Below are 24,994 nucleotides of genomic sequence, written 5' to 3' on the forward strand. Positions count from 1 at the left end.
TTTTTGAATTATCTTCAGTAAGACTTGTAAGTAAGAATTCAATTAACAATTGTCCTATGACCCAGCAATTCCACTCTCAAGAATACACCTCAAAGAATTGAAAGTGGAAACGTGAGCAGATACTTGTATACCAAATGATCACTGCAACATTACTCACAATAGCCAAAGGACAGAAAAAACCTAAATGTCTATCAACAGATGAACAGACAAGCAAAATGGTATATACATGCCATGAAATATTATTCAGTCATAAAAAGAAATGAAGTTCTGATACATGCTACAATATGATTGAACCTTGAAAACGTTGTTGTTAGGTGCCATTGAGTCAGCTCCGTCTCATAGCAACCCATGTACAACAGAACGAAACACTGCCTGGTCCTCCACCAGCCTCACAATCCTTGCCATACTCAAGCCCATCATCACGGCCGCTGAGCCAATTCACCTTGTTGAGGGTCCCCGCCTTTTTTGCCGACCCTGTACTTTACCAAACATGATGTCCTTCTCCAGAGACAGGTCCCTCCTGAGAACATGTCCAAAGTTAGAGAGACAAAGTCTGGCCATTCTCACCTCTAAGGAGCATTCTGGCTGCACTTCCTCCAAGACAGATCTCTTCCTTCTTCTAGCAGTCTGTGGTATAGTCAATATTCTTCGCAACCATCACAATTCAAATTGAAAACGCTACGCTGAGTGAAAGAAGCCAAACACAAAAGGCCTCATGTTGTATAACTGCATGTATACGAAACCTCCAGAGAGGAAAATCCACAGAGACAGAAGGTAGATTAGTGGTTGCCAGGGGCTGCGGAGGAGGATGGGGCGTTAGTGTGTACATAATGGGTACAGCGTTTCTGTTTGGGATGATACAATGTTCTGGACATAGATAGTAGTGATGACTACACATTATGAACATACCTAATACCACTCAAGTGTATGGTTAAAATAGAAACATGTATGTTTTGTATATTTTACCACTGGGAGCTCTGGTAGCATAATGGCTAAGGCACTTGACCGCTAACCAGAAGGCTGGCGGTTCAAACCCACCAGACACTCCTCGGAAGGAAGATGGGGCAATCTACTTCTGTAGTGATACTGCCTCAGAAACCCAAGGAGGGGTCGCTATGAGTCGGGTCCAACTTGATGGCACATAACAACTACAACAACATATTTTACCACAAGGAACTCTTGGCGTAGTGGTGAAAGTGTTCAGCCACTAACCAAAACATCAGAGTCGCTACGTGGGAGAAAGATGAGGCTGTCTGCTTTTGTAAAGATTTACAGCCTTGGAAACCCTATGGGGCAGTTCTACTCTGTCCTATAGGGTTGCTATGAGTTGGAATCAACTGAATGACAGTGGTTTTCCCCGCCCCCCCACTACATTTGAAAAATGGGAAAAAGAAACGAAACCAAGGTTCCCATCAGCCCTAGGCCCTCTCCCTCTCCCCAGGGGCTAGAGACAGAGGGGCTTAGGACTAAATCCTCTTTCAGTTCCCCTCCAGCCATCTCTGAATCTCACTCAGTCTGCAACTCCAAAGAATGGTCATGCCCACCCACCCTTCCAGGGCTGCCAGTAACATGAGGCTGCCCCCAACCTCACGCCCAACCCTAATAGAAAATGCCAGATCCACTGGGCTAGTGGCCGAGATATAGAAGTCCCCTTCAAACTCAGGTCACAGCTAGAATTTCTAAACTCAAGTTTGAGTCTAATGGGAGTTTCATGGCCCCTCACATCTTTACCTGGGTGAAAGTTTTATCTCCCAGGGATGCAGGGGGAAGTTTCAAGGGCCCCTTCTTCACGTGCTGGTGAGGACCCCAGATCCAATCTCTAGTGGGGATTTCTGTTCCTCAAGACTGATGCTCACTGGGAGTTTCAAGCTCCCCCACACCAGCTCCCTGGAGAGAATCTGCAGATTCCCCCAAGTTCTCGTCAGGAAACGGAGGCTCCTGATTTGAGTGTTCTGGGGAGCTTTAAGGCCCTGTCCCACACCAAACACACTGGTGAGAATCCGGAGATCCCTCAAGCCGTTAATGTGGAGCCCAGCAGCGGTTTCAAGGCCTCCCCCGTCTTCACAGAACTGCTGTGGGGATTTCTGGAGAGAATTTCTACTCCCCTCCAAACACAGGGCCCCAGCAGCAGTTTCAAGGCCTCCCCCGTCTTCACACAGCTGCTGTGGGGATTTCTGGAGAGAATTTCTATGCCCCTCCAAACATAGGGCCCCGGCAGGAGCTTGAGTCACTGTCATGGATTGAATTGTGTCCCTGGCTAGCCCATGATTCCCAGTATTATGTGGCTGTCCCCCATTTTGTGATGTGTTGCAAATTCTAACCTCTGGTGGCGCAGTGCCTTAAGCCATGTGACTGCTAACCAGAAGGTTGATGGTTCAAATCCACCAGCTGCTTTGTGGAAGGAAGATGGGGCAATCTACTTCTTCTGTAAAGATTTACCACCTCAGAAACCCAATGGGGGTGGCTACGAGTCAGAATTGACTTGATGGAGTTTGGGTTTTTTTTTGTTGGTTATATTGTTAATGAGGCAGGACTAGTGTGGGGGTGTATCTTGAGTTACCACCCTTACTCAAGTCATACCTTTGATTGAGTCTTAACCTTTTATCTTACAAAAGACGAAAGGAGAATCAGGCACCGAGGAGAGGATCTCACTACCAAGAAAGAAGAGCTAGGAGCAGACCATGTCCTTTGGACCCAGGGTCCCTGCACTGATAACCTCCTAGTCACAGGGAAAGACCGATCCAAGACACACAGAGATCCAAGACACACTGGGCCCACAGGTGTTGAAAGGCGATAAGAATTTTCCCTCAGAGCTGACAAAGAAAGCCTTCCCCTAAAGCCAGTGCCCTGAATTCAGATTTCTAGCCTCCTAAAGGGAGCTCTGGTGGTGTAGTCCCTAAGGCATTTGACTGTTAACCAGAAAGCTGGCAGTTCAAACCCACCAGCCACTCCTCGACTCCTCGGAAGGAAGACTGGGCAGTCTACTTCCGTAGAGATACCACCTTGGAAACCCAAGGAGGGGTCGCTATGAGTCAGATTCAACTCAACAGCAGTGAGTTAAACCTTTACAAAGTGGCTCTGGTGGTGCAGTGCCTAAGGCATTTGACTGCTAAGCAGAGTGTTGGTGGTTCAAACCCACCAGTGGCTCCCCCGGAAGGAAGATGGGGTAATCTACTTCCGTAAAGATTTACCACCTCAGAAACCCAATGGGGGTTGCTATGAGTCAGAATCGTCTTGATGTCCGTGAGTTTAGTTTTTTTGGAAACAGAGCATAAATTTCTGTTTGTTAAAGCCATCCACTTGTGTGATCTCTGGTGTAGCAGCACTAGAGAACTAGTGAACAGCCACTTACCGCAGTCTGGTTGCAGGAGTCAGCCTCTGCCTGGGCCCTCCAGCCGTCCACCCGGGCCTGGGTCAGCTGGCGTTCCAGGAGGTGGGTGGTATTTTTACATTCCTGCTGGACCTGGAGGCCATCCCTGCAGGCTCTGCTGTTGACCCTGACAGCTAAGATGATCAGGGTCACTGTCAAGACCACCACCACCATCAAGGCAAACAGCAGGGCCCCGATCCATATCCACCGCTTGGGGTACCCCACCTCGGACCCCCACTTGCCGTCCATGTGCATTGGTAAATAGTGGTAAAAACTTGGAGCCATTCACCTCTCCTGTGAGAAGGAATGTGAGCCACGGGGCAGGCAGTGTTGGAACCTTCTAGGGCTGCTGCCTTATTAGCATAGGGGCCGTCCTGACCAATGGGAAGTTCCAGGGTAATCCCCTAACCCGAGACTTTGGATCTACTAGAATGGGCAATCTGCAGGCAGCGGACCGCGGAGACTTTCAGTTTCGTTTTCCTGGAAAGAAAGTGTCTTTTCTCCTGCATTAGGACCTCCTGTCGTTCCCTGGTCAGTGGGAGCTTGTGGGAGGGATGCTGAGGCCACTCGGGACACGCCAGCTCCAGTACCCTCCCCTCACTTGCGAGTTCCTGACGCCAACGATCTATCGCAATGACTGAGCGCGCCTTGCTGCATGCTAGCCTCGCGTTCATCGCCGCCGGCCGAAGCAGAGGCCTTCGTTGGTCTCGCTGGGGAAACGGTGGCTGCGGGGGTGGATGGAACACTGATGGGGCAGAGCCTGAATCTGACCCAGGAACTTGGGGTTTGTGTTCAGGGCTTTCCATGGTGACGCAGCGGGGGTTCACCCAGCGCCCCTGCTTCCGTAAAGGGGGCCCATGAAGAGCTCTGGAGGGTGAGTGAGTGAGCCAAGGAGAAACCTGGAGCGAGCAAGGGAGAAACCTGAGCGCGTGGGAGGTCGGAAGGCGTGAAAAGAGGCTGCAGCTCCCTTTTTGGCCACCAGGGGCCGCCCCAGACCTCAAAAGAGGTGGAGGCGGGAACTAGCCCAGGTGGAACATCCTCTTAACGTCTGGAGTCTGCCCCTGTGACTCAAATGTGCCAAGCAACCCTCTGAGTAAGAGCTGCCCCGTCTGTGAAGTAGGGCAATAACGGACTAACCTCTCTGGGAGGGTTCAGTGAGGAGCTAGGAGATGCTTAAAGAAATGTGCAGCCAGCCATCCGCCCACCTGCCCAGCCTGTGGCTCAAGGTGGATGGCCAGATGGATGGCACAGAGAGCCACAAGGCGAAGACCAGTTTTTGGGACAGACAGTTATTCCTAGGAGATATCCAGGGAAGAGGCCAGGAGGTGGCAGGACCCAAAATGGGGTGGGTTTGGTCAGGCCATACTGACTGCCTGGCCATGTGGCCAAGGGAGCCAGAACTTCCTGTGGGAGATCAGCCATATGGGGGTGAGCTCCCCGTTGTCAGGAGCATGCAAGTAGACAAGGGTTCTCCAGCAGCATTTGGGCCAGGGGGCCAAGCAGAGAGGCCTGATTCTGTGAGGGCACACCAGGAAGTGGGTCACGGCCTGATGGGATGGACTGTGAACAGCCCTCCCTGGCAGTCAGGTTCTCCCATCAGACAACAGGTTCTAAAGGACTAGAGAAGGGACATTCCTCAGCTCCCAATACAGCTGCTCCCTCCTGATGTAATGTGAGCTGGGCCTGGCCGGGGGCCATGCGTTTTCCCAGTGGCCACGACCTGATGAAAACTCAGCTTCGACTGGCCAGCAATTTCCAAGTGCTTGTGTTCAGCTGGGCCAGATGGCGGGCAGGCAGGGGCCCAGGCCTCCCACAAGGCCAGGTGAAGTGCCCCCAGGCCTCCAGTTGGGCATCCCTCTGCCTACCAGTTCTCCATTAAAGCTACTCAGGACCTAGATACCAAGGGAAGGGGATGAGTGATCTTGCTGGAAAGGCCCAGGGTGGGCTTGTGTGTCCCGTGGGGAGGGTTCTCCCTCCCTGGCTAGGGCCACGGCTGCACAAAACATGACCTTTGGCAAAGCCAACTTAGCTGCGCCACATGGTCTGGTCTTCAAACTTTAGGGTTGCCTTATGACCCATCAGCGGCCACAATTGCGGGTCAGAGTCGGGAGTAGATAGCCTTGTCTACCTGGGTGACTGACCCCCAGGCCAGTATCTTCCTTCTCTCAGCCTCAGTTTCCCCAGCTGTGAAATGAGGATAATAATAAAAACTGCCTTCAAAGATTGTAGATGCTTCCCAAACTTCTGTCCCCGGCTGGCTTCCTTAGCTGCATGTTTGCACCCCAAAAAAATGAACCAAGCCTGTTGTCATCAGTCAACTCCAACTCACCTCCAGCAAATACAAAGATTGTGGCTTTTCCCTCTGGAATTACAACTGGAAACTTTTGCCACCATTCTTCTGATCTTAGCTTTGTTAGTCATTTTTAAATAAACTTTTAAATTAAGAGCAGTTTTGTGGAAGGCTGAAGTAGAAGCCCAAGGGCCCCCTGGTTGAAAATTGCAGAACTTCAGCAGACTCACTGCCGTCGAGTTGGTTCTGGCTCATAGAGACCCCTCCTTGGGTTTCTGAGGCAGTATTTCTATGGAAATAGATTGTGCTGTCTTCCGGTGGAGGAGTGGCTAAAGTAGCCATTAATGTCTACTTTATTACATTAAATGTCTAGACATTAATCATAGTGACTAACTTGCTATTTTTCCCTCCCTTTTGCTTTCTTTTAATAGAACAGCCAGCCTTTTTACAAACACTGAGGTCTTTGTTGTTGTTATATGCCATCGAGTCATCTCCAACTCATAGCGACCTTGCATACAATAGAACGAAACACTGCCCGGTCCTGCACCAGCCTCACGATCCCTGCTATACCTGAGCCCATCGTCACAGCCACTGTGTCGATCCATCTTGCTGAGGGCCCTCCCCTTCTTCACTGACCCTCCACTTTACCAAGCAGGATATCGTTCTCCAGAGAATGGTCCCTTCTGACAACACAACCAAAGTAGGTAAAACGAAGTCTGGCCATTCTCGCTTCAAAGGAGCATTCTGGCTGCACTTCCTCCAGGACAGATCTGTTAGTTCTTCTGGCAGTCCACGGTACTTTCAGCATTCTCCGCCAGCACCACAACTCAAAAGCATCAACTCTTCTTCAGTCTTCCTTGTTCATTGTCCACCTCTCACATGCATATGAGGCAACTGAAAATACCAGGGCTTGGATTAGGTGCGCCTTAGTCTTCAAGGAGACATCTTTGCTTTTCAGCACTTGAAAGAGGTCTTTTGCAGCAGATTTTCCCAGTGTAATATGTCGTCTGATGTCGTGACTGCTGCTTCTGTTGGTGTTGATTGTAGAACCAAGTAATATGAAGTCTTTGACAACGTCAGTCTTTTCTCCACTTGTCATGATGCTGCTTATTGGTCCAGTTGTCAGGATTTTTGTTTTCTTTCTATTGAAATGTAATCCATACTGCAGACTGTAGTGTTCAGTCTTCATCAGTAAGTGCTTCAAGTCACCCTCACTTTCAGCAAGCAAGGCTGCGTCATCAGCAAGTTGTTAACGAGTCTTCCTCCAATCCTGATGCCACGTTCTTCATATAGTCCAGCCTCTCCGATTATTTGCTTAGCATACAGATTGAATAAATATGGTGAAAGGATACAGTCCTGACACTCTCCCTTCCTGATTTTAAACCATCCAGTGTCCCCTTGTTTTGTTCGAAAGACAGCCTCCTGGTCTATGTACAGGTTCCTCATGAGTACAATTAAGTGTTCTGGAATTCCCGTTCTTCTCAGTGTTTTCCATAATTTGTTATGATCCACACAATCAAATGCTTATGCATAGTCGATAAAATACAAGTAAACATCTTTCTGGTATTCTTTGCTTTGAGCCAAGATGCATCTGACATCAGCTATGACAGTCCTCATTCCACATCCTCTTCTGAATCCAGCTTGTATTTCTGGAAGTTCTCTGTCAATATATTGCTACAACCGTTTTTGAATTGTCTTCAGTAAGATTTTACTTGTGTGTGATATTAATGATTTTGTTTGATAGTTTCCACATTCTGTGGGATCACCTTTCTTTGGAATGGGTGCATATATGGATCTCTTGCAGTCAGTGGGCCAGGTAGCTGTCTTCCAGATCTCTTGGCATAGCTGAGTGAGTGCCTCCAGCACAGCATCCGTTTGTTGAAACATCTCAATGGGTATTCCGTCAATTTCCAGAGCCTTGTTTCTCACCAATTCCTTCAGTGCAGCTTCGACTTCTTCCTTCAGTACCATTGGTTCTTGATCACATGTCACCTCCTGAAGTGGATGAACATCGACCAGTTCTTTTTGGTACAGTGACTCTGTGTACTCCTTCCATCTTGTTTTGATGTTTCCTGCGTTATTCAATGTTTTGCTCATAGAATCTTTCAACATTGCAACTCAAGGCTTAAATTTTTTCCTCAGTTCTTTCAGCTTGAGAAGTGCCGAGCATGTTCTTCCCTTTTGCTTTTCTAACACCAGGTCTTTGCCCATTTCATTATAGTAATTGGCTTTGTCTGCTCGAGCTGCTCCTAGAAATCTTCTGTTCAGCTCTTTTATCTTTTCATCTCCTCCATTTGCTTTAGCTACTCTCTCTGCTCAAGAGCAAGTTTCAGAGTCTCTTCTGATTTTGGTCTTTCCTTCCTTTCCAGTTTTTTTTTTAATGACCTGAGTTCTTTAGGTTTGTTATTTTCACTTATACATTGTTGTAAGCATAAACCTCTCCCACAGCTGGACGGTAGTCTGTGAAGTAAGACGAGCTTGGGAAGGGGGACTCTGAGTCTGGAATCAGCAGGGAAGAGAAGAACAAAGACATTCTTGGCAGTCCAAGAGATCTTCAGCCTCCTTCCCATCTCCCTGTATAATCAAGTTTATGCCTTTGCTCAGGGAGACAGACATTTTAGAGAACTGATTTTCTGTCTCCTTTGGCATCAATACTCAATAAATCTTTTGCTTTTCCACTTCAACCTGTTGTGGTGATTAGCTCTACCCATGACAGGTAGTGAGAACCTCACTGTTCCTACATCAGCTTTAGATTTACAGAAAAACTGTGGAGATAGTACAGAGAGTTCCCATAAACCCCACACTCAGATTCCCCTCTTACTAACATCATGCATTAGGATGGTACATTTACAATTAATGTACCAGTGTTGATACATTATTGTTAACTAAAATCCAAACCAGACCCATTGCCATGGAGTCAATTCTGACTCATAGTGACCCAACCTGTTACAAGGCAGAGCAGCTACATTGGGTTTTCTTGGCTGTAATCTTTATGGAAGGAGGTTGCCAGGTCTTTCTTCTGTGGCACCACTGGTGTGGTTTTCAACCACAAACCATTTGTGCCAGCTAAGGACCTATTCTCTTCTCTCTCTTTTTTTTTTTTTATTTTTATTGTGATTTGGGTGAAAGTTTACAGAGCAAATTCATTTGCTCCACAGCAATTCATACACATTTTATTTCATGACATTGACTGCAATGCCCTACAATATAACAGCTTCCTTCCCATAGTTACCTCTTCCCTACGTCCTTCCCTCCCATGCACTCCCACCCCCCGCCCCCAGCTGTCTCCCTGTCCAAACACCGCCCTTCTGTTCTCCCATGATTGATTGCTCCAAGGAATGTATCCACCTGATGTAAATGTTCACCCCATATGCCTGTCTATTGTTTGGCTGCAAGCCACAAGAGTTCATTCCAAACCTGAAGGGTAACTAGGGGCCATAGTCTCTGGGATCTCACCAGGTTCTGTCAGACCAGCAAACCTGGTGTTTTTTTTTAACGATTAGGAGTTTTGTTCCACATTTTTCTCCCACCCTGTCTAGGATCTCCTGTACCAATCCCCCTCTGAGTGGTTGACAGTGATAGCCGGGCACTGTCTAGTTCTGGTCTCATGGTCATGCAGTCTGAGGATCACATGTGTACCAGTCTCTTGGACTAATTGTTTTCATGTGTATTTGGTTCTCTTCATTCTTCTTTGCTCTGGATGAGGAAACACCCATCATTGCATCTAGATGGCTGCTTGCAAGCTTTTAAGACCCCAATCACTACTCACCAAAGTAAGATGTGGAACAATGTTTTTGTGTGGTATGTTATGCCAATTGAAGTTGATGTCCCCTGCGACCATGGTCCCGGGCCTGCAGGTCCAACTGCTTGCTCCCTCAGGGTAGCTGGCTGTGGCCAAGAAGCCACCATAACCATGTCTCTTGTCAGCTCTACTATACGCCCAGACATTTTTACAGCACATACAAATGCACATGTAGAAACCATTCCAAGGAACTATTATTAACTAAAGTCCGTACTTTACTCGATGGCAAATAACAACAACAACAACAACAACATACTTTACTCAGGTTTCCTGTTTTCTTCTAATGTCCTTTTTCTGTCCCAGGATCCCATCTAGGACCCACAGGACCCTGAGTCACCAAGTCTCCTCAGGCTGCTCTGGGTGGTGACATTTTCTCAGACTGTCTTGTTTTTGACGCTTTGGCAATTTTAAGGGGCGCTGGTCAGATGTTTTGTAGAATGTTCCTCTATTGGGATCTGCCTGACGTTTTTCTCTTATTAGGCTGAAGTGGTAGGTTTTGGAGAGAAAAACAGAGGCTGTTCTCCTTACACTTATCCGGAGTTGTTGTTGTTACTGTCAGTTGATTGCAAATCTGGGTGACCCCATGTGTGAGGAGCAGAACTGTGCTCCCACCAAATTTTCAAGGCTATAACCTTTCAGAAGCATGCTCCTGGGTGGGCTCGAACTGCTAACCTTTTGTCTAGTGGTTGAGCATCTAATTTCATAGGTAGGGTACATACTACCGACAGGACTGTTGATGTGGATCCTGATCACCCGGCTGAGGTGTGTCTGCCAGGCTCCTCCCCTTTCCATGCTATGCACTTGGGAAGGATTGCACCTTGCGCAGCCCTCACTAAACAGAAGGAGTTAGGTGTCCTCTCCTCGTGTTGCTGTTCTTGTTAGTTGGTGTCTGGTTGTCTGTGACACCTGCAACCCCGGGAACAGCAGAAGGAAACATTGCTCCGTCATGTGCCATCTCCACCTGTGTTTCCATGGCTGCGTCCATTTGGACAATGGTGTGTCGTGATCCATGTTCATTGCCTGGTTTTCATAAATAGATCGCTGTTCTGGCTCCCCAGTGCTACTCTAACAGGAATATCCCACAAATGGGATGGCTTAAACAAACAGGACTTTATTTTTACAATTTGGAGGCTTTAAGTCCAAGTTCAAAGTGCCAGGCTCTAGGGGCTGGGTGAAAGCCCCTCAACCTTGGGGTCCAGCTCTGCCTCCTGCTCCCAGCCCACTGGAGCTAGAGGCATTTCTTCACTCAGACAGCTGCTGGCTGCTGAGGCTGAGAAGCCCCAAGGTTGACAAGGAAAAAGGCACAGTCCCGATGTTACCACAGGGCAGGCCATTAACTTAAGTCCATTGTAAGTCCCAAGGTCAGCAGAGCATAGCAGGCTGCTGAGCAATGACATGGCTATATGCAGGGTCCAAGCGTGCCATAGGCTAGAGACCATTCCCAAAGCTACTTCTTACATATGGGAAGCAGACCACATACCCAAAGCAGCTACTCAGCTGCTTGTGGTCGATGCCACCATGGAGGTGATTGCCAGTCTCATCATAGGGAATAACTACCACCAGCTGCCCAGCCACTCAACCAGGCCCAGACAAGTTGACACACAAACATCACCACAATCGCCAGGCCTTTCCTCTTCGTCTCTCTTCATCTGGAAGCTCCGCTGAAACCTGTCTTCTGTGGGTAACCTTGCCAGTGTTTGAAATCCCACTGGCATAGCTTCCAGCGTCACGGCAACACACAAGCCCCTACAGTACAGACCACCGACAGACAGGTGGTGGGACGGGGAACAGCTACATCAATGACTTGAGATTCTTCTGCCCGGGAGACCTTTTTTTCTCTTTTGGTTGTTTTCCCAATCACTTGTTTGCATCACTGTAGACTTATTTCACACTTTAGGTTACTTATTTTCCTGCTCAAATTGTTACAGCTTTGGCTCTTTGTTAGAGTTAATTTCACAAAGAAGTTCCAGACCATTCTTGGGAGGGCAGTGAGGTGAGGAGGAGAGGCTAGTTGTGGAACAGGGAGCATGTTGTTTTTCTGGTTAATGTTGAGATGATACCGTCATGAGTTGTTGTTGAGTCAGTTCTGACTCATGGTGACCCCACGTGTGACACAGTGGAACTGCTCTGTAAGGTTTTGACGGCTGTGGTTACCAGACAAATGTGGTTCTTAGCTACCTGAGGTGAGGAGAACCAGTTCTGGACAATGGGAAAAGGTGAGAAGCAAGGGCATTTTGAGTATTGAAACCCAAGGAGGCAGGGGACTGTGTCCACCGAAGACTATCTCCCTGAGCTGAGAAAAGGTTAGGGTTCTTTAAGGGAATTGAGCTGTGGGGTAGGGGGCTTGAGGAATGCTGATAATGCCTTCTTCTTGTTATTGGGATGAGTCGTCTTTGCCTTGTGGACTTTCTGTTATTCTTCTGGTCAGTGATATCAAACCGGCCTTGGTCAGAAGGAATTGTTTTGCAAGCTTCGTACTTGCTGGGAAAGATTAATTTTTACAAGCGGGGGAGAAAGTGGGAGTGGGTACACTCAAGGTTGTAAGGAAAAAAACTATAAAAACCAAACTTACTGCCGTAGCGACCCCTCTTTAGGTTTCTGAGACGGTATCCCTACGGAAGTAGATTGCCCAACCTTCCTTCTGAGGAGTGGCTGGTGGGTTTGACCCGTCAGCCTTCTGGTGAGCAGTTAAATGCTGTAGGCACTACGCCACCAGAGCTCCCTTGTAAGGAAAGGGATGGAGAAAAGTGGGGGTGGGTGTACTTAAGCAGGAACGGCTAAAGGCCTATAAGGAGGAAAAGAAAATAAATGTTAACGCCTGGTCAAAATGGCTGTTCCCTTAGGTGGTTTTAACCTCCAGAGGCTATAACATTGCAACCTTTGGGAAGCAAATTGTCTCACATTTCCTCCAAGGCACCTCTAGGATTTGAACCGCCAACCTTGAGGCTAGTAGTTGAGTGCATAACCATCTGCAATTCCTTGAGATGATAATATAGTGAATTAAAGAATTTTTTTTTTTAAAGGACTGCTTCCCTGATTCAACTGTCTTATTTCTGTTCATTAAACTACAGCATAAATTTAACTGTATTGACACACTACTTTATTTTGGAGATTTTGAGGTGTGTTCAACTTGTATTTTACTCTCCAGACTTGCTGGAGTTAAAGAGGCTTTTTGAAAGAGTTAAAAAAAAGTTTGTATGCTTCCATCCGGCCCTTTTGTTTGAAATCCTTATCTCCTCTGGCTTCATTTTTTTTTTTTTTTTAATTGCGATTTGGGTGAAAGTTGACAGAGCACATTAGTTTTCCGCTCAACAATCCACACACATTTGGTTTTGTGACATGTAGTGCAGTCCCCACACTAACAGCGTTCTCACTTCCTCCCTGAGCCCATCCCTTCCCTTTGCTCTTCCTTCCCATCCTCTCCCCCTCCTTAGCTCTATCCCTGTGCACAAGCTCTCCTCCTGATCTCATATGCTTGATTGTTATAATAACTGCATACCCTCCTGATGCTACTACTCATCCTGTAGACTTGTCTATCATTTGGCTGCCAGTTGAGTCACAGGGGTTAAGCTCAGTTCCTAGCTTGAAGGGTGTCTAAGTGCCATAGCATCATGATAAACAGCATCACGATAAATGGAGCAAAGATTGAAGTTGTCAAAGACTCCATATTACTTGGTTCGACAATCAACACTAATGGAAGCAGCAGTGAAGGCATTAGACGACTTATTGCACAGGACAAACCTGCTGCAAAAGACCTCCTTCAAGTGCTGAAGAGCAAAGATGTCTCCCTGAGGACTAAGGTGTGCCTGACATAAGCCATGGTATTTTCAATCACCTCGTATGCATGTGAGAGCTGGACAATGAATAAGGAAGACCCAAGAAAAGTTGATGCTCTTTAGTTGTGGTGCTGGCAAAGAATGCTGAAAGTCCCATGGACTGCTAAAAGATCTAACAAATCTGTCCTGGAGAGGTGCAGCTGAAATGCTCCTTGGAAGTGAGAATGGCCAGACTTTGTCTCGCCTAATTTGGTCATGTCGTCAGAAGAGACCATTCTCTGGAGTAGGATGTCATGCTGGGTAAAGTGGAGGGTCAACAAAGAAGGGGAAGGCCCTCAATAAGATGGATTGACACAGTGGCTGCAATGATGGGCTCAGGTATAGCAGGGATTGTGAGGCTGGCACAGGGCCAGGCAGTGTTTCATTCTGCAGTGCACAGGGTCACTATGAGTCAGAGATGACTCGACAGCACCTAACAACAACAATAACAACAAGTGCCACAGTCTCAAGGGTTCCACCAGTCTTCATCAGGCCAGTGAGCCTGGTCTGCTTTATGACTTTGAGTTTTGTTCCACATTTTCCCCCACTCTGCCTGGGCCCTCTTATTGTCATCCCTTTTAGAGCAGTCAGCAGTGGTAGCCGGCACCATCAAGTTCTTCTGGCCTCAGGGTCAGGGACGCTGGGGTTCACATGCTCCAGGAGTCCTTTGGACTGACCATTTCCTGCGTGTTTGGTCTTCTTCACTCTTCCTTGCTTCAGATGGGGAGAGACCAATAGTTGCATCTTAAATGACCATGCACAAGCTTTTGCAACCCCAGTGGCTACTCACCAAAGTGGGAGTAGAACACTGTCGTTGTGGACTGTGTTATGTCTGGCTTCATTTCTGCTGGCATCCATGTTTTGATTTGTCTGCTTACTCACAAGTTTGTATTCCAACATTAAACTGACTTGGTGACTAGATTAGTGTAAGTGTTTGTGGTTCTGTACCTTTTTTGCTCAGGGTGGCACAACCAAAAGGTTGCCAGTTTGAATCTACCCAGAGACACCTCGGAAGAAAGGCCTGGTGATCTGATTCTGAAAACCCTATGGAACACAGGTCAACTTTGCACATGTGGAGTCACCAGGAGTTGGAACCAATGGACCAGCAACTAACAGCACATTCTGCTCTACATGACATGTCAGAACATGTGAAGAGTGTTTTGTTTGCCCCCCCATTTTCCCCCTTTCTCTCTCTCTGCCCTTTGTTTCCTATAGAAACTCCCAGCTTCCTTTCGTTCAGGGAAGTACCTCCAAGTTTTGCTGGGAGACTGTAAAATGGTGAAAGCAGTAGTAGCAGCAGAAACTGTCTAACCTCAGGAGGGATAATGAGTATGGAGAACTACACAAGGCTGATTCCTAGTGGTGGAGGTCAGACACACCCCACCCTCCAACCTTTGTATCAATTCTGACACCAGCTGTCCCTCCCACAGTACTCTCTGCTTCTCTGCTCGGTTCAATAATCTGTTGCAATGGGCACACAGACTGTACTTACAGTCAAGTGAGATACTAAGGAAGTAACAGTCTAACTCAGGATCAGGAAGCATGAAGGCAAAGTCTGGAAGGCTCCCTGGAAGAGGAGGACACATGCCTCCCTCCGTCAGTGCAGGGCAGCTCTCTCAGTCTTCTCGGCTGTGCAGGCAAGCAGGCCTTCTCCCTGCTGTGCATGCCCCCTGAGGACAGGCTTCTCTCAGCCCTCCTGTCTGCCACACTGCTCTGCTTCTGCGCTCCTTCATGGGTCACTATCTTTAGTGTGATAGCTCTTAACCCATGTTACAGCTCTTTTAGGACATTTCTTGCCTCCTCTCTCTGCTTCTCTCTTGTCTTCCTTCTGCTTCTGTCTGAAAAACCTCTGTGGGGTTGGCTGCATATTTAAGCAAATCTGGCAGTTTTAAGACACGGCCGCTCACTAGGGCCATGAACTGACCATCCCCCCTTGGCAGGCCACAGATACTTCATTTGCATAGCGGGCTATAGTAACTTCATTTCCATAGTTGTAGTCACTTCATTTGTATAGTATGCATTTGTATACAGTTTTGTATACATAGTCTACATTTGCTCTGACCAACTATACCAATCACAGGGTAGGCTGCAACCCGGGACCAGACAAAAAGTATTCAATCAAGTTTTACAGCTGACCTAGGAAATGTACCAAGACTAGGGCAAAGGTTTAGGGAAACATCTCTCAAGCTGTTTTTCCAAAGAACCAAACAGAAGGCCCCATAAAGGAACTCATTTCACCACAGAGTGGTGCTTCCATACATGGGTCTTTTCATAACTGAATAAACTCTGTAAAGTTAACTTTGACAGGATATTTTTTAGCGGGTGTTCCCAGTTGGCCACAGTGGACATTTCCCTGCTGATAGTGAGGCTTATTGTGGCGGTAGTTTCGTGCTGTCAATTCCAACACATGGCAGTCCCACGTGAAAAGAGCTGGCAGCTGTCTGAGTGAAGAAATGACTCTAGCTCCAGTGGGCTGGGAGCAGGAGGCAGAGCTGGACCCCAAGGTTGAGGGGCTTTCACCCAGCCCCTAGAACCTGGCAGTTTGGACTTGGACTTAAAGCCTCCAAACTGTGAGACAGTAAACTCCTGTTTGTTAAGGCCATCCCTTTTGTGGTATATTCTTGTCAGAGCGGCACTAGGGAACCAGAACATTGACTATGCAAAAGCATTCAATTGTGTGGATCATAACAAATTATGGATAACATGGAGAAGGATGGGAATTCCAGAACAATTAATTGTACTTATGAGTAACCTGTACATAGACCAGGAGGCTGTCATTTGAACAGAACAAGGGGATACTGTGTGGTTTAAAAGCAGGAAGGGAGTGTGTCAGGGTTGTATCCTTTCACCATATTTATTCAATCTGTATACTGAGCAAATAATCTGAGAAGCTGAATATATGAAGAAGAACGTGGCATGAGGATTGGAGGAAGACTCATTAACAGCCTGCAGATGACACAACTTTGCTTGCTGAAAGTGAGGATGACTTGAAGCACTTACTGATGAAGATTGAAGACTACAGTCTGCAGTATGGATTATATCTTAATATAAAGAAAACAAAAATCCTCACAACTGGACCTATAAGCAGTGTTACGATAAATGGAGAAAAGATTAAAGTTGTCAAAGACTTCACATTGCTTGGTTCTAGGATTGAAGCCAATGGAAGCAGCAGTCAGGACATCAGATGACGTACAGCACTGGGCAAATCAGCTGCAAGGGACCTCTTTCAAGTGCTGAAGAGCAAAGATGTCTCCTTAAGGACTAAGGTAAGCCTGACCCAAGCCATGGTATTTTCAATTGCCTCATATGCATGTGAGAGTTGGGCAATGAACAAGGAAGACCGAAGAAGAGTTGATGCTGCTTTTGAGTTGTGGTGCTGGTGAAGAATGCTGAAAGTACCATGGACTGCTAAAAGAACTAACAGGTCTGTCCTGGAGGAAGTGCAGCTAGAATGCTCCTTGGAGGCGAGAATGGCCAGACTTCGTCTCACCTACTTTGGTCATGTTGTCAGAAGGGACCATTCCCTGGAGAAGGATGTCATGCTTGGTAAGGTGGAGGGTCAACGAAAGAGGGGAAAGCCCTCAACAAGATGGATCGACACGGTGGCAGCAGCGATGGGCTCAAGTACAGCAAGAATCGTGGAGCTGCCGTGAGACCAGGTGGTGTTTCGTTCTACTGCAGATAGGGTCGCTATGAGTTGGGGACCGCTCAACCACACCTAACACCACCACCACAAATAGCTGAGTAGCTCCTTTAGGGATGTGGTCTGCTTCCCATAGATAAGCAGCAGCTTTGGGAATGGTCTCCAGCTTACGGCATGCTTGAATCCTGCATGTAGCCAAGTCATTGTTCAGCAGTCTGCCATGCTCTGCCGATCTTGGAACTTTTAATGAACTTGAGATAATTAGATTATTTAAATAATCTAAATACTTTTAATGAAAGGTGCTAGGCTGCTAATCAGAAGGTTGGAACTTCAAGCCTACCTAGTTCTTGTTAGCTGCTGTCGAGTCAGCTCTGACTCATAGCAACCTTATGTACAACACAACAAAATGCTGCCCAGTCCTGTGCCAGTCCCATAATCCTTTCCATCACTTGTCTGTCAGTTTGTTGCGCCGTGGAGGCTTGCATGTATGTCACTGTTAAGCTGGAGGCTATGGTCCCGGTATTTCAAATCCCAGCAGGGTCACCCGCGGTGGACAGGTTTCAGTGGAGCTTCCAGACTAAGGCAGACTCTTAAGAAGAAAGTGGCCATCCACTTCTCAAAGTATTGGCGCGTGAAAACCTTATGAATAGCAGTGAAACACGGTCTGATTAAGCCTACCTACAGGTGCTTGGAAAAAAGGCCTGGCCTCATACTTTTGGCAAATCAGCCACTGGAAACCCTGTGGAGCACAGTTCCACTCTGACACACATGGGGTCGCTATGAGTTGGAGTAATTCAATGGCAACGAGTCAGTTTTCATGCATCTGTGAAAAAGTCCTCCAGTTATGAGGAGGGCCCCTCACTGAAACCTGCAAAACCTTTACAAGCTAACAGCCATGATTAAAGTAGACATTCATCTTAGTAACTAATTCGCTGTTTTTCCCCTGCCTTATAATTCTCTTCTAAGTGCATACTATGTTGTTGTTTTTATGTGCCATTCAGTCGGACCCGACTCATAGCGACCCCTCCTTGGGTTTCCGAGCCAATATCACTACGGAAGTAGATTGCCCAACCTTCCTTCCGAGGAGTGGCTGGTGGGTTTGAACCGCCAGACTTCTGGTTAGCAGTCAAGTGCCTTAGGCACTACGCTACCAGAGCTCCCAGTGCATACTATAGCCAGACTTTATTTACAACGTTGCGTTCTTCAGATTTACTGTTCCTAATTGTGTATTCCTTGAAGCATCACTCTTTCCCCCAATTAGTTGCAGCTATGAGCCGTAGCCCCTAACAAGGGGGCCCTGAGAAAGGAAACACCCAGCCCTGGACCAACCAAGAAAAAGGAGACCCACACTCTCCCTCTTGCAGAATAAATCTCTCTAGACAGGTGCAAGGCTCCTGAAGGACCAAGGGCAGTTTCTTCATCACGGACCAGAAGGGCCAAGAGACCACATGATAACCACAACTCATCCTACAACGAAAAGAAAATATTACCAGCATTCTAAGACCTATCCCCCTCGATTCCCTTTAAAAGCTCTAACCATTCCCCAGCTCGGGGAGACAGACATTTTGGATTAACGATTCTGTCTCCTTGGGTGTCGATACTCAATACATCTTTTGCTTTCTCTCTTCAACCTTTTGGGACCACTGGCTCTTCGCCACAAGGGGTAAGGACTGTTTTCGTACAACAGTTATACTCAAGATTTCGTGGCTCATGGTGGTCTAAATTTTTTGTTATTTAAACGAATGGCTGTGCATCCCACGACGATTGCTTAGGCTAGGATTCCTAGAATTAGAACTGCGAGGTTTCTTTACTCAATCCCAATTTTACTACGAAACACCCAGGTTGCCGCAAGGAATTCTGGGGAACGCTTTCAGGGTCCGCGTCCCTTGGCGCTCTGCTGTGACGACTTTTCCGGTGACAATTGCTAGGAGCGAATAAGAAGACAGACTTTTTTCCGTAAACGTCGCTCACTGGCGCACTTCGGTTACAACAGAGGGTTGGGGCTCTGTGTCCCCACACGACTGGCCGACGGCTCTCCGAGCATGCACATATACCGCCTCTGGGGCCACCGCCCTCGCAGGGCCGCCTGGGAGTTGTAGTTCAGACTCCTGTTGGAATTAGGCCGTCGGGTGGCGACCCGGAGTTCCAAGGCGGTCCTCCGCCTTCGGCGATCGACTCAGAGAATGGATCCGGGCCTTGGAAACGACTCGGCGCCGCTGGCCGGCCTGGCCTGGAGCTCGGCTTCTGCACCTCCGCCGCGAGGATTCAGCGCGGTGACCGGCGTCGGGGGCGGGGGTTGAGGAGGGCGGAGGTGGTAGAGTTGGAGAACCGGGTTGAATGGGGGCCGAGGCGGCAGCGCTGCAGGTGGGAGTCTGGCGCTGACCTGTGGCCACCCCGCAGATCTCCTGCACCGTTGAGGGGGCGCCGGCCAGCTTTGGCAAGAGCTTCGCGCAGAAATCCGGCTACTTCCTGTGCCTCAGCCCCCTGGGCAGCCTCGAGGTAGGGGGCGCCCACTTCCGGGATTCCGGGGTCCTCCCGTCGCGCCTGTCCATTCTCGGGGCCTGATCCTGGCGTGCCGTCCTCGCCGCCTGTGACCTTTGTTGTGTCCCTCAGAACCCTCAGGAGAACGTGGTGGCCGAGATCCAGGTTCTGGTGGACAAAAGCCCCCTACCGCCCGGCTTCTCCCCTGTCTGCGACCCCCAGGACTCCAGTAAGGCCTGCGTCGGGGGCTAAGGGCGTCCATGTCCCTCTAGGCAGCAGCAGGGCGGGGGAGAGGGGCGATGACAGGCGGGTGTCCTCCGCACCCCGGCAGGGGGCACTTTTGGTACACGGACCGAAGATAGGGTTGGCTGAGTCGAGTTCTGGGGCTGCGTGACGTCACCCGTCCTGATTTAAAATATGCGATTCGCAGTCCTGGCCCAAAGTAAGAGTTTAATCAGTGCCACCTTTTATATTAGTGCTATCTCTAGTTCTGGTTTCTTTGTCCCGTGGCTGGAACCCACGCACAATTTTTTTTTTTTTTTTAATTTCCAGGCCTTTGCAGGCGCCGTTCTCTCTGCCTGGTGAGCGCTTTCTCGTTCTTGTAACTAATTCTTCCTCCTCTGGACCCCAGAGATGCCCTTCCTAGGGCTGACCACTCTGCTTCCACCTCACCTCCCCAGCGTGGTCCTGTCACTTTTGTTTGATTCCTCAGGGTGTGTTTATTGATACAGGAATTGTGGGGCTAAGGCATTTGACTGCTAACCAGAAGACTGGCGGTTCAAACCCACCAGCCACTCCTTGGAAGGAAGGTTGGGCAATCTACTTCCGTAGAGATATTGCCTCGGAAACCCAAGGAGGGGTCGCTATGAGTCAGGTCTGACTTGATGACACATAAAAACAACAGCAACAACAACCCCTTTTTTTTGGTAAAGGAACAAATAATGGCCCTTTTCTAAGCTTTGCAGGTTAGCTGTTGCATCTTCTCTTTCTTTTATTGTTGTTGTTGGTTGTCATCTGATGGATTCTAACTCATGGAGACCCTGTTACTGTGCCCCCTAGGGTTTTCAAGGCTGTGACTAGGTGGCTGAGTGGTACACATGGCTAAGAGCTCAACTTCTTGCCAAAAGGCTGGAGCTTCTCACCCACCCACAGGTGTCAGAAAGCTATTTGCTTCCAAAAAGTCACAGCCTATAAAACATTACGGAGAAGTTCTGTACTGCACACCTGGGGTCACCATAAGATTTTTTTTTAAACCCTTTAAACATGTAGAGGGGGTCCTGGTGGTTCCATGGTAGAGTTACTGCTGCCATGGGGAGACCTGGGTTCAATTCCCGGCCAATGCACCTCACGCATGCCCACCACCCATCTGTCGGTGGAGGCCTGTGTACTGCTGGGGTGCTGAAGAGGTTTCAGCAGAGCTTCCAGACTAAGAGAGACCAGGAAGAAAGGCCTGGAGATCTTCTGAAAATTAGCCAATGAAAACCTATGGATCAGAACAGTCCAGTCTGTAACTGACCATGGGGACGGTGCAGGACCGGGCGTGACTTCTCTTGCATGTGGGGGGTCACCATGAGGAGTCTGCCTGGCTTGACAGCAGCTGACACCACCACCAACAATATAAAAGCCCACTTAACCATAACCGGACACCTGGGGGAATGAGTTGCTGGGCCCAGGGACTGAGGACCGTAGTCTCGGGACATCAAGGTCATTGGCATAACATAGTCCACAAAGACACTGTTCTCTGTCCTACTTTGGTGAGTAGCAACTGGCCCGCTAAGGTGCAACTATTGATCTCTCCTCACCCAGAGCAAAGGAGAGTGAAGAAAATCAAAGACTCTTGTAAACAATTAGTCTAAGGGACTAATAGACCATGTAAACATCAGCCTTCACACCAAGGCCAGAAAAGTTAGATGGCGCCCGGCTTCCACTGCTGACCGCTCTGAAAGGGATCATAATAGGAGGTCCTGGATAGAGTGGGAGAAAAATGTAGGACAAAACTCAAAATCATAAAAAAGACCAAGCCTACAGGTCTGATGGAGACTGGCAGAAGCCCTGAGACCATGGCCCTTAGTCAGCCTTCAAGCCTGGAACTGAACTCACCCCCGTGGCTGAACTTTCAGCCAAACAATAATAGAAGGGTCTCTAAATCGAACTCTATCACCAGGGCTCTGTATTCCTTGGAACAGTCAACCATGTGAGATCAAAAGAACAGCATTTGACCAGGGATGAAGCTTGGAAGGCAGGAGGCACTAGGAAAGAAGGAGGAATGGAAACACTAGGGGGGATGAGAAGGGTGCTGTTACCTTATGGGGATTGCAGGTAGTGTCCCAGAACAAAACGTGTATGAGTTGTTGAGTGGAAAACCAATTTACTCTGTAAACATACTCAAATCATCATAAAAAGTTTAAAATAAAATGACATACTGAGCTTCCGGTATGTATGCAGGTTTGGGGCCAGATTTGGCTTGTGGCCCGTGGTTGGCCAAGCTCTGGGTTAGAGGACTGTGGGAAAGTGAGGCTCGGAGCACCAGGATGGGCACCCTTGCCATGGTACCCACAGTTGCCATGTCACCAAAACTAGGCCTGCCCTAGGGAGCCCCTGGGTAGTGTAAATAGTTAACAGACTCGGCTGCTTGCCGAAGGTTGGATGTTCAAGTTCAACCAGAGGGACCTCGGAAGAAAAGCCAGGTAATCTGCTTCTGAAGAAATCAGCCATGGAAACCTCTATAAGCACAGCTCTGCTCTGACACACAGGGCCATGGTCAGTTGGAGTCAACTCAGAGGCAACAGGTAACGACTCCTGTTGGCTGCATGGTGCCCCCTCCCGTGCCTATACCACTTGTGATGTGACCCATCTCCTCCAGTGGCTGTGCAGGCTCCATCTGGAGCCCTTTGTGGGCACTCCTGCCCTTCTCTCCTATCCTCTCTCACTTCCCTGCCCCCACCTCCTGCAGAGGCCTCTGTGTCCAAGAAGAAACGGATGTGCGTGAGGCTGGTACCCCTGGGGGCTGCGGACACTGCCGTGTTTGACGTCCGGCTGAGCGGGAAGACCAAGACGGTGCCTGGATACCTGAGAGTAGGGTAGGGTTGTCCCCAGCCCCCAGCCTCCATCCATACCCTCTAAGCTCCTGTATGGACCCTTCTGACTCTCAGAGACTCTCCTGAGTTTCTGTCCCTCCTGTCACCTCTCAGGGTGTCAGTTTCTGCATCTTAAAAATGAGATCGCTGTCCCAGTCTCTTAGGGCCATTGTGAGAAATGTATGATTTGGGGTGTTATAGAACGAGGGGCTCAGGTAGAACAGGGTTCTGAGGACGGGGCCCGACCAGGCAGCGTTTCGTTCTGTCGCACATAGGGCCGCTTTGAGTCAGAACCCACTCGACGCAGCTAACAGCAACAACAGAAATGGTGATGGGTGCCAGCATTGAACAGCAGGTGCTGTGTTGCTAGGAGTCCATGGGTGGCTCAGATGGTTAAGTGCTCGACTATTAGCCAAAAGTTGGCAGTTCAGACTCACCCAGTGGCTTCGAGGGAGGAGAGACCCAGTCTTAGATCTTCTTCTAAAAGACCACGGCCTTGTCGAGCCCGTGGAGCAGTTCTGCCCTGATGCACACGGGGTCACCATGGTCGGGGGTTGACTCACTGGTAACTAGCGACAAGAAGTAACCAGAAGATGGGCAGTTTGAACCCCCAGCAGCACTGCAGAAAAAGGCCTGTGAGCCGAGTGCATAAAGATGACAGCCAAGACAACCCTATGGAGGGGTTCTGCTCGGTAACACTTGAGGTCACCGTGAGGCAGAATCAACTGACAGTCACCCCAACAACAGTCTGTGCTCAGGTGCCAGTCAAGATGCTGAAACAAAACTCGCTGGAATACCAGATCTCCCAGACGCCCAGCTTCCTCCCGCCTGGTGACCCCAACCACCCTGGCTGTCACTGGGATGTCGGGCCCCAGCCCCCGGTCCAGCTCCAGCTCTTCTGGGCCTTTGCACCTGGACCAGTCACACTCACTTCCTCCTTCCCCCTCCAGGGACATGGGTGGCTTTGCCATCTGGTGCAAGAAGGCCAAGGCCCCACGACCAGTACCCAAGCCCCATGGGCTCAGCCGGGACATGCGGGACCTCTCCCTGGACCCACCAGGCCGGCCCAGGTGAGCCCCAGGGCATGGGGATTGGGGCTGCCATGGAGGGGGGCATCACCTCAGGCTTGACCAGGGCCATCACATCCCCGCCACAGTAAGGGCAGCTTCCCAGAGCGAACACTGTCACGTCTTGGCTCACGGACGTCCACCCTGAGGAGGAGTGATTCCATCTACGAGGCCTCCAGCCTCTATGGCATCTCAGGTGAGCACAGGAGGGGAAACTGAGGGCCAGGGGGGACACAGCAGGGAAAGGATAAAGCCAGCGTTCAGACAATACCTGTTGGACGCCCTGGTCGACCTCCAACTGGAAGAGCCTGAGTGGGCCCCCTGGGGCAAGTGGGCAGTAGATGCCTGAATCCCCTCATGCCTCAGTGCCCTCTCCTCCCCTGTGCTTTCCTCAGCCATGGATGGGGTTCCTTTCACATTGCACCCCAGATTTGAGGGCAAGAGCTGCAGCCCCCTGGTGAGTCTGTCCCTTCACCCCTGTTCTAGGAGCAGGGGCCCATAGGACCCACAGCCCATGTCCAGCCACCCCTGGCACACACACTGGGCCCTCCACACCGGGGTCCACACAGGGTATCGGACAAACTTAATTCCACAAAGAGATTCTGGAACGTTCTTTGGGGTTGGGGGAAGGGGAACAAGGGGGGGTGGACGCCAAGGGGAAGCCCTAAAGGGTCTCCTGTCTGGAGCCAGGTCTGGAAATGGAGACAGTTCCCGGTGAGGAGGGGCAGCCTGGACATGGCGGCAGGAAGCAGAGGAGGGCCTGTCTGAGCAGATATTGGGTGGGGGGGGGCTTCCTTGGATAGCAGGTGGCAGGGTGGGTTCTGGATGTAAGACTGACCCACCCCCACCTGCCAGACCTTCTCTGCCTTTGCTGACCTGACCATCAAGTCACTGGCGGACATTGAGGAGGAGGTAGGTGCTGGGGTCAGGGAGGGCCGGATGCTGGGGACCCCCCCTGCCCCGGTCTCTCCCTGGGCCCCCTTCACTGCCCTTCCTAGTCAACACTGTGGCCCTCCCTTTACCCTGGGCACCTCCCTCACTCTGTGACCTGCCCCCTCCCACAGTACAACTATGGCTTCGTGGTAGAGAAGACGGCAGCCGCACGCCTGCCCCCCAGCGTGTCATAGCCTCTCAGGCCCCCAGGAGCCCCTGCTCGACACTGCAGCCAGCACCCTGAGCCCGGCCACGGCCCTGTCTTCTCTGCCTCTGCTGTGTCCTGGGAACTTGGGTGTCTCAGGGCTCCGAGACCTGCATTGTTGCCCCAGCCCAGGAGGAGGGGGTGGAGTGAGGCGACTACTGGGAGGAAGGGTGTGTCCTGACCCTGGGCCCCTGCAGGTAGGGGTGGAGTTGGATGAAACCAGTGCCTTCAAGTCATTCCTGTCAAACTATCCATGGTGCCACGGGAGGAGGAGTGTCCTCCGACAATAAATGCTGCCGCCCTGGCTCTGC

The 24,994-nt window shown here is 49.5% G+C and overlaps 2 protein-coding genes across 2 annotated transcripts in view; one reads left to right on the forward strand and one right to left on the reverse strand.

Moving 5' to 3' along the window:
• Positions 1-3,655, reverse strand: part of BST2 (bone marrow stromal cell antigen 2) — a 7,569-nt gene extending 3,914 nt beyond the window's left edge. Inside the window, exons 1-2 of the mRNA XM_007945462.2 lie at positions 3,353-3,655; positions 2,611-2,668 (exon numbers count right to left, since the gene is read on the reverse strand). Coding sequence (XP_007943653.2) covers positions 2,611-2,668; positions 3,353-3,655 — 361 coding nt within the window. The remainder of the gene's footprint in view (positions 1-2,610; positions 2,669-3,352) is intronic.
• A 15,448-nt stretch (positions 3,656-19,103) lies between these two features.
• On the forward strand, positions 19,104-24,672 carry MVB12A (multivesicular body subunit 12A). Its single transcript, XM_007945334.2, has 9 exons — positions 19,104-19,193; positions 19,321-19,419; positions 19,534-19,630; positions 22,355-22,481; positions 23,429-23,548; positions 23,635-23,741; positions 23,941-24,002; positions 24,401-24,457; positions 24,610-24,672. The coding sequence occupies exons 1-9, from the start codon at positions 19,104-19,106 to the stop codon at positions 24,670-24,672; spliced, it is 822 nt and encodes a 273-aa protein (XP_007943525.1).
• The last annotated feature ends 322 nt before the right edge of the window (positions 24,673-24,994 follow it).

This window comes from Orycteropus afer, unplaced genomic scaffold (genome assembly GCF_000298275.1).
Source record: "Orycteropus afer afer isolate SDZICR_OR568_19922 unplaced genomic scaffold, OryAfe1.0 scaffold00136, whole genome shotgun sequence".
Taxonomy (NCBI): Eukaryota; Metazoa; Chordata; class Mammalia; order Tubulidentata; family Orycteropodidae; genus Orycteropus; species Orycteropus afer.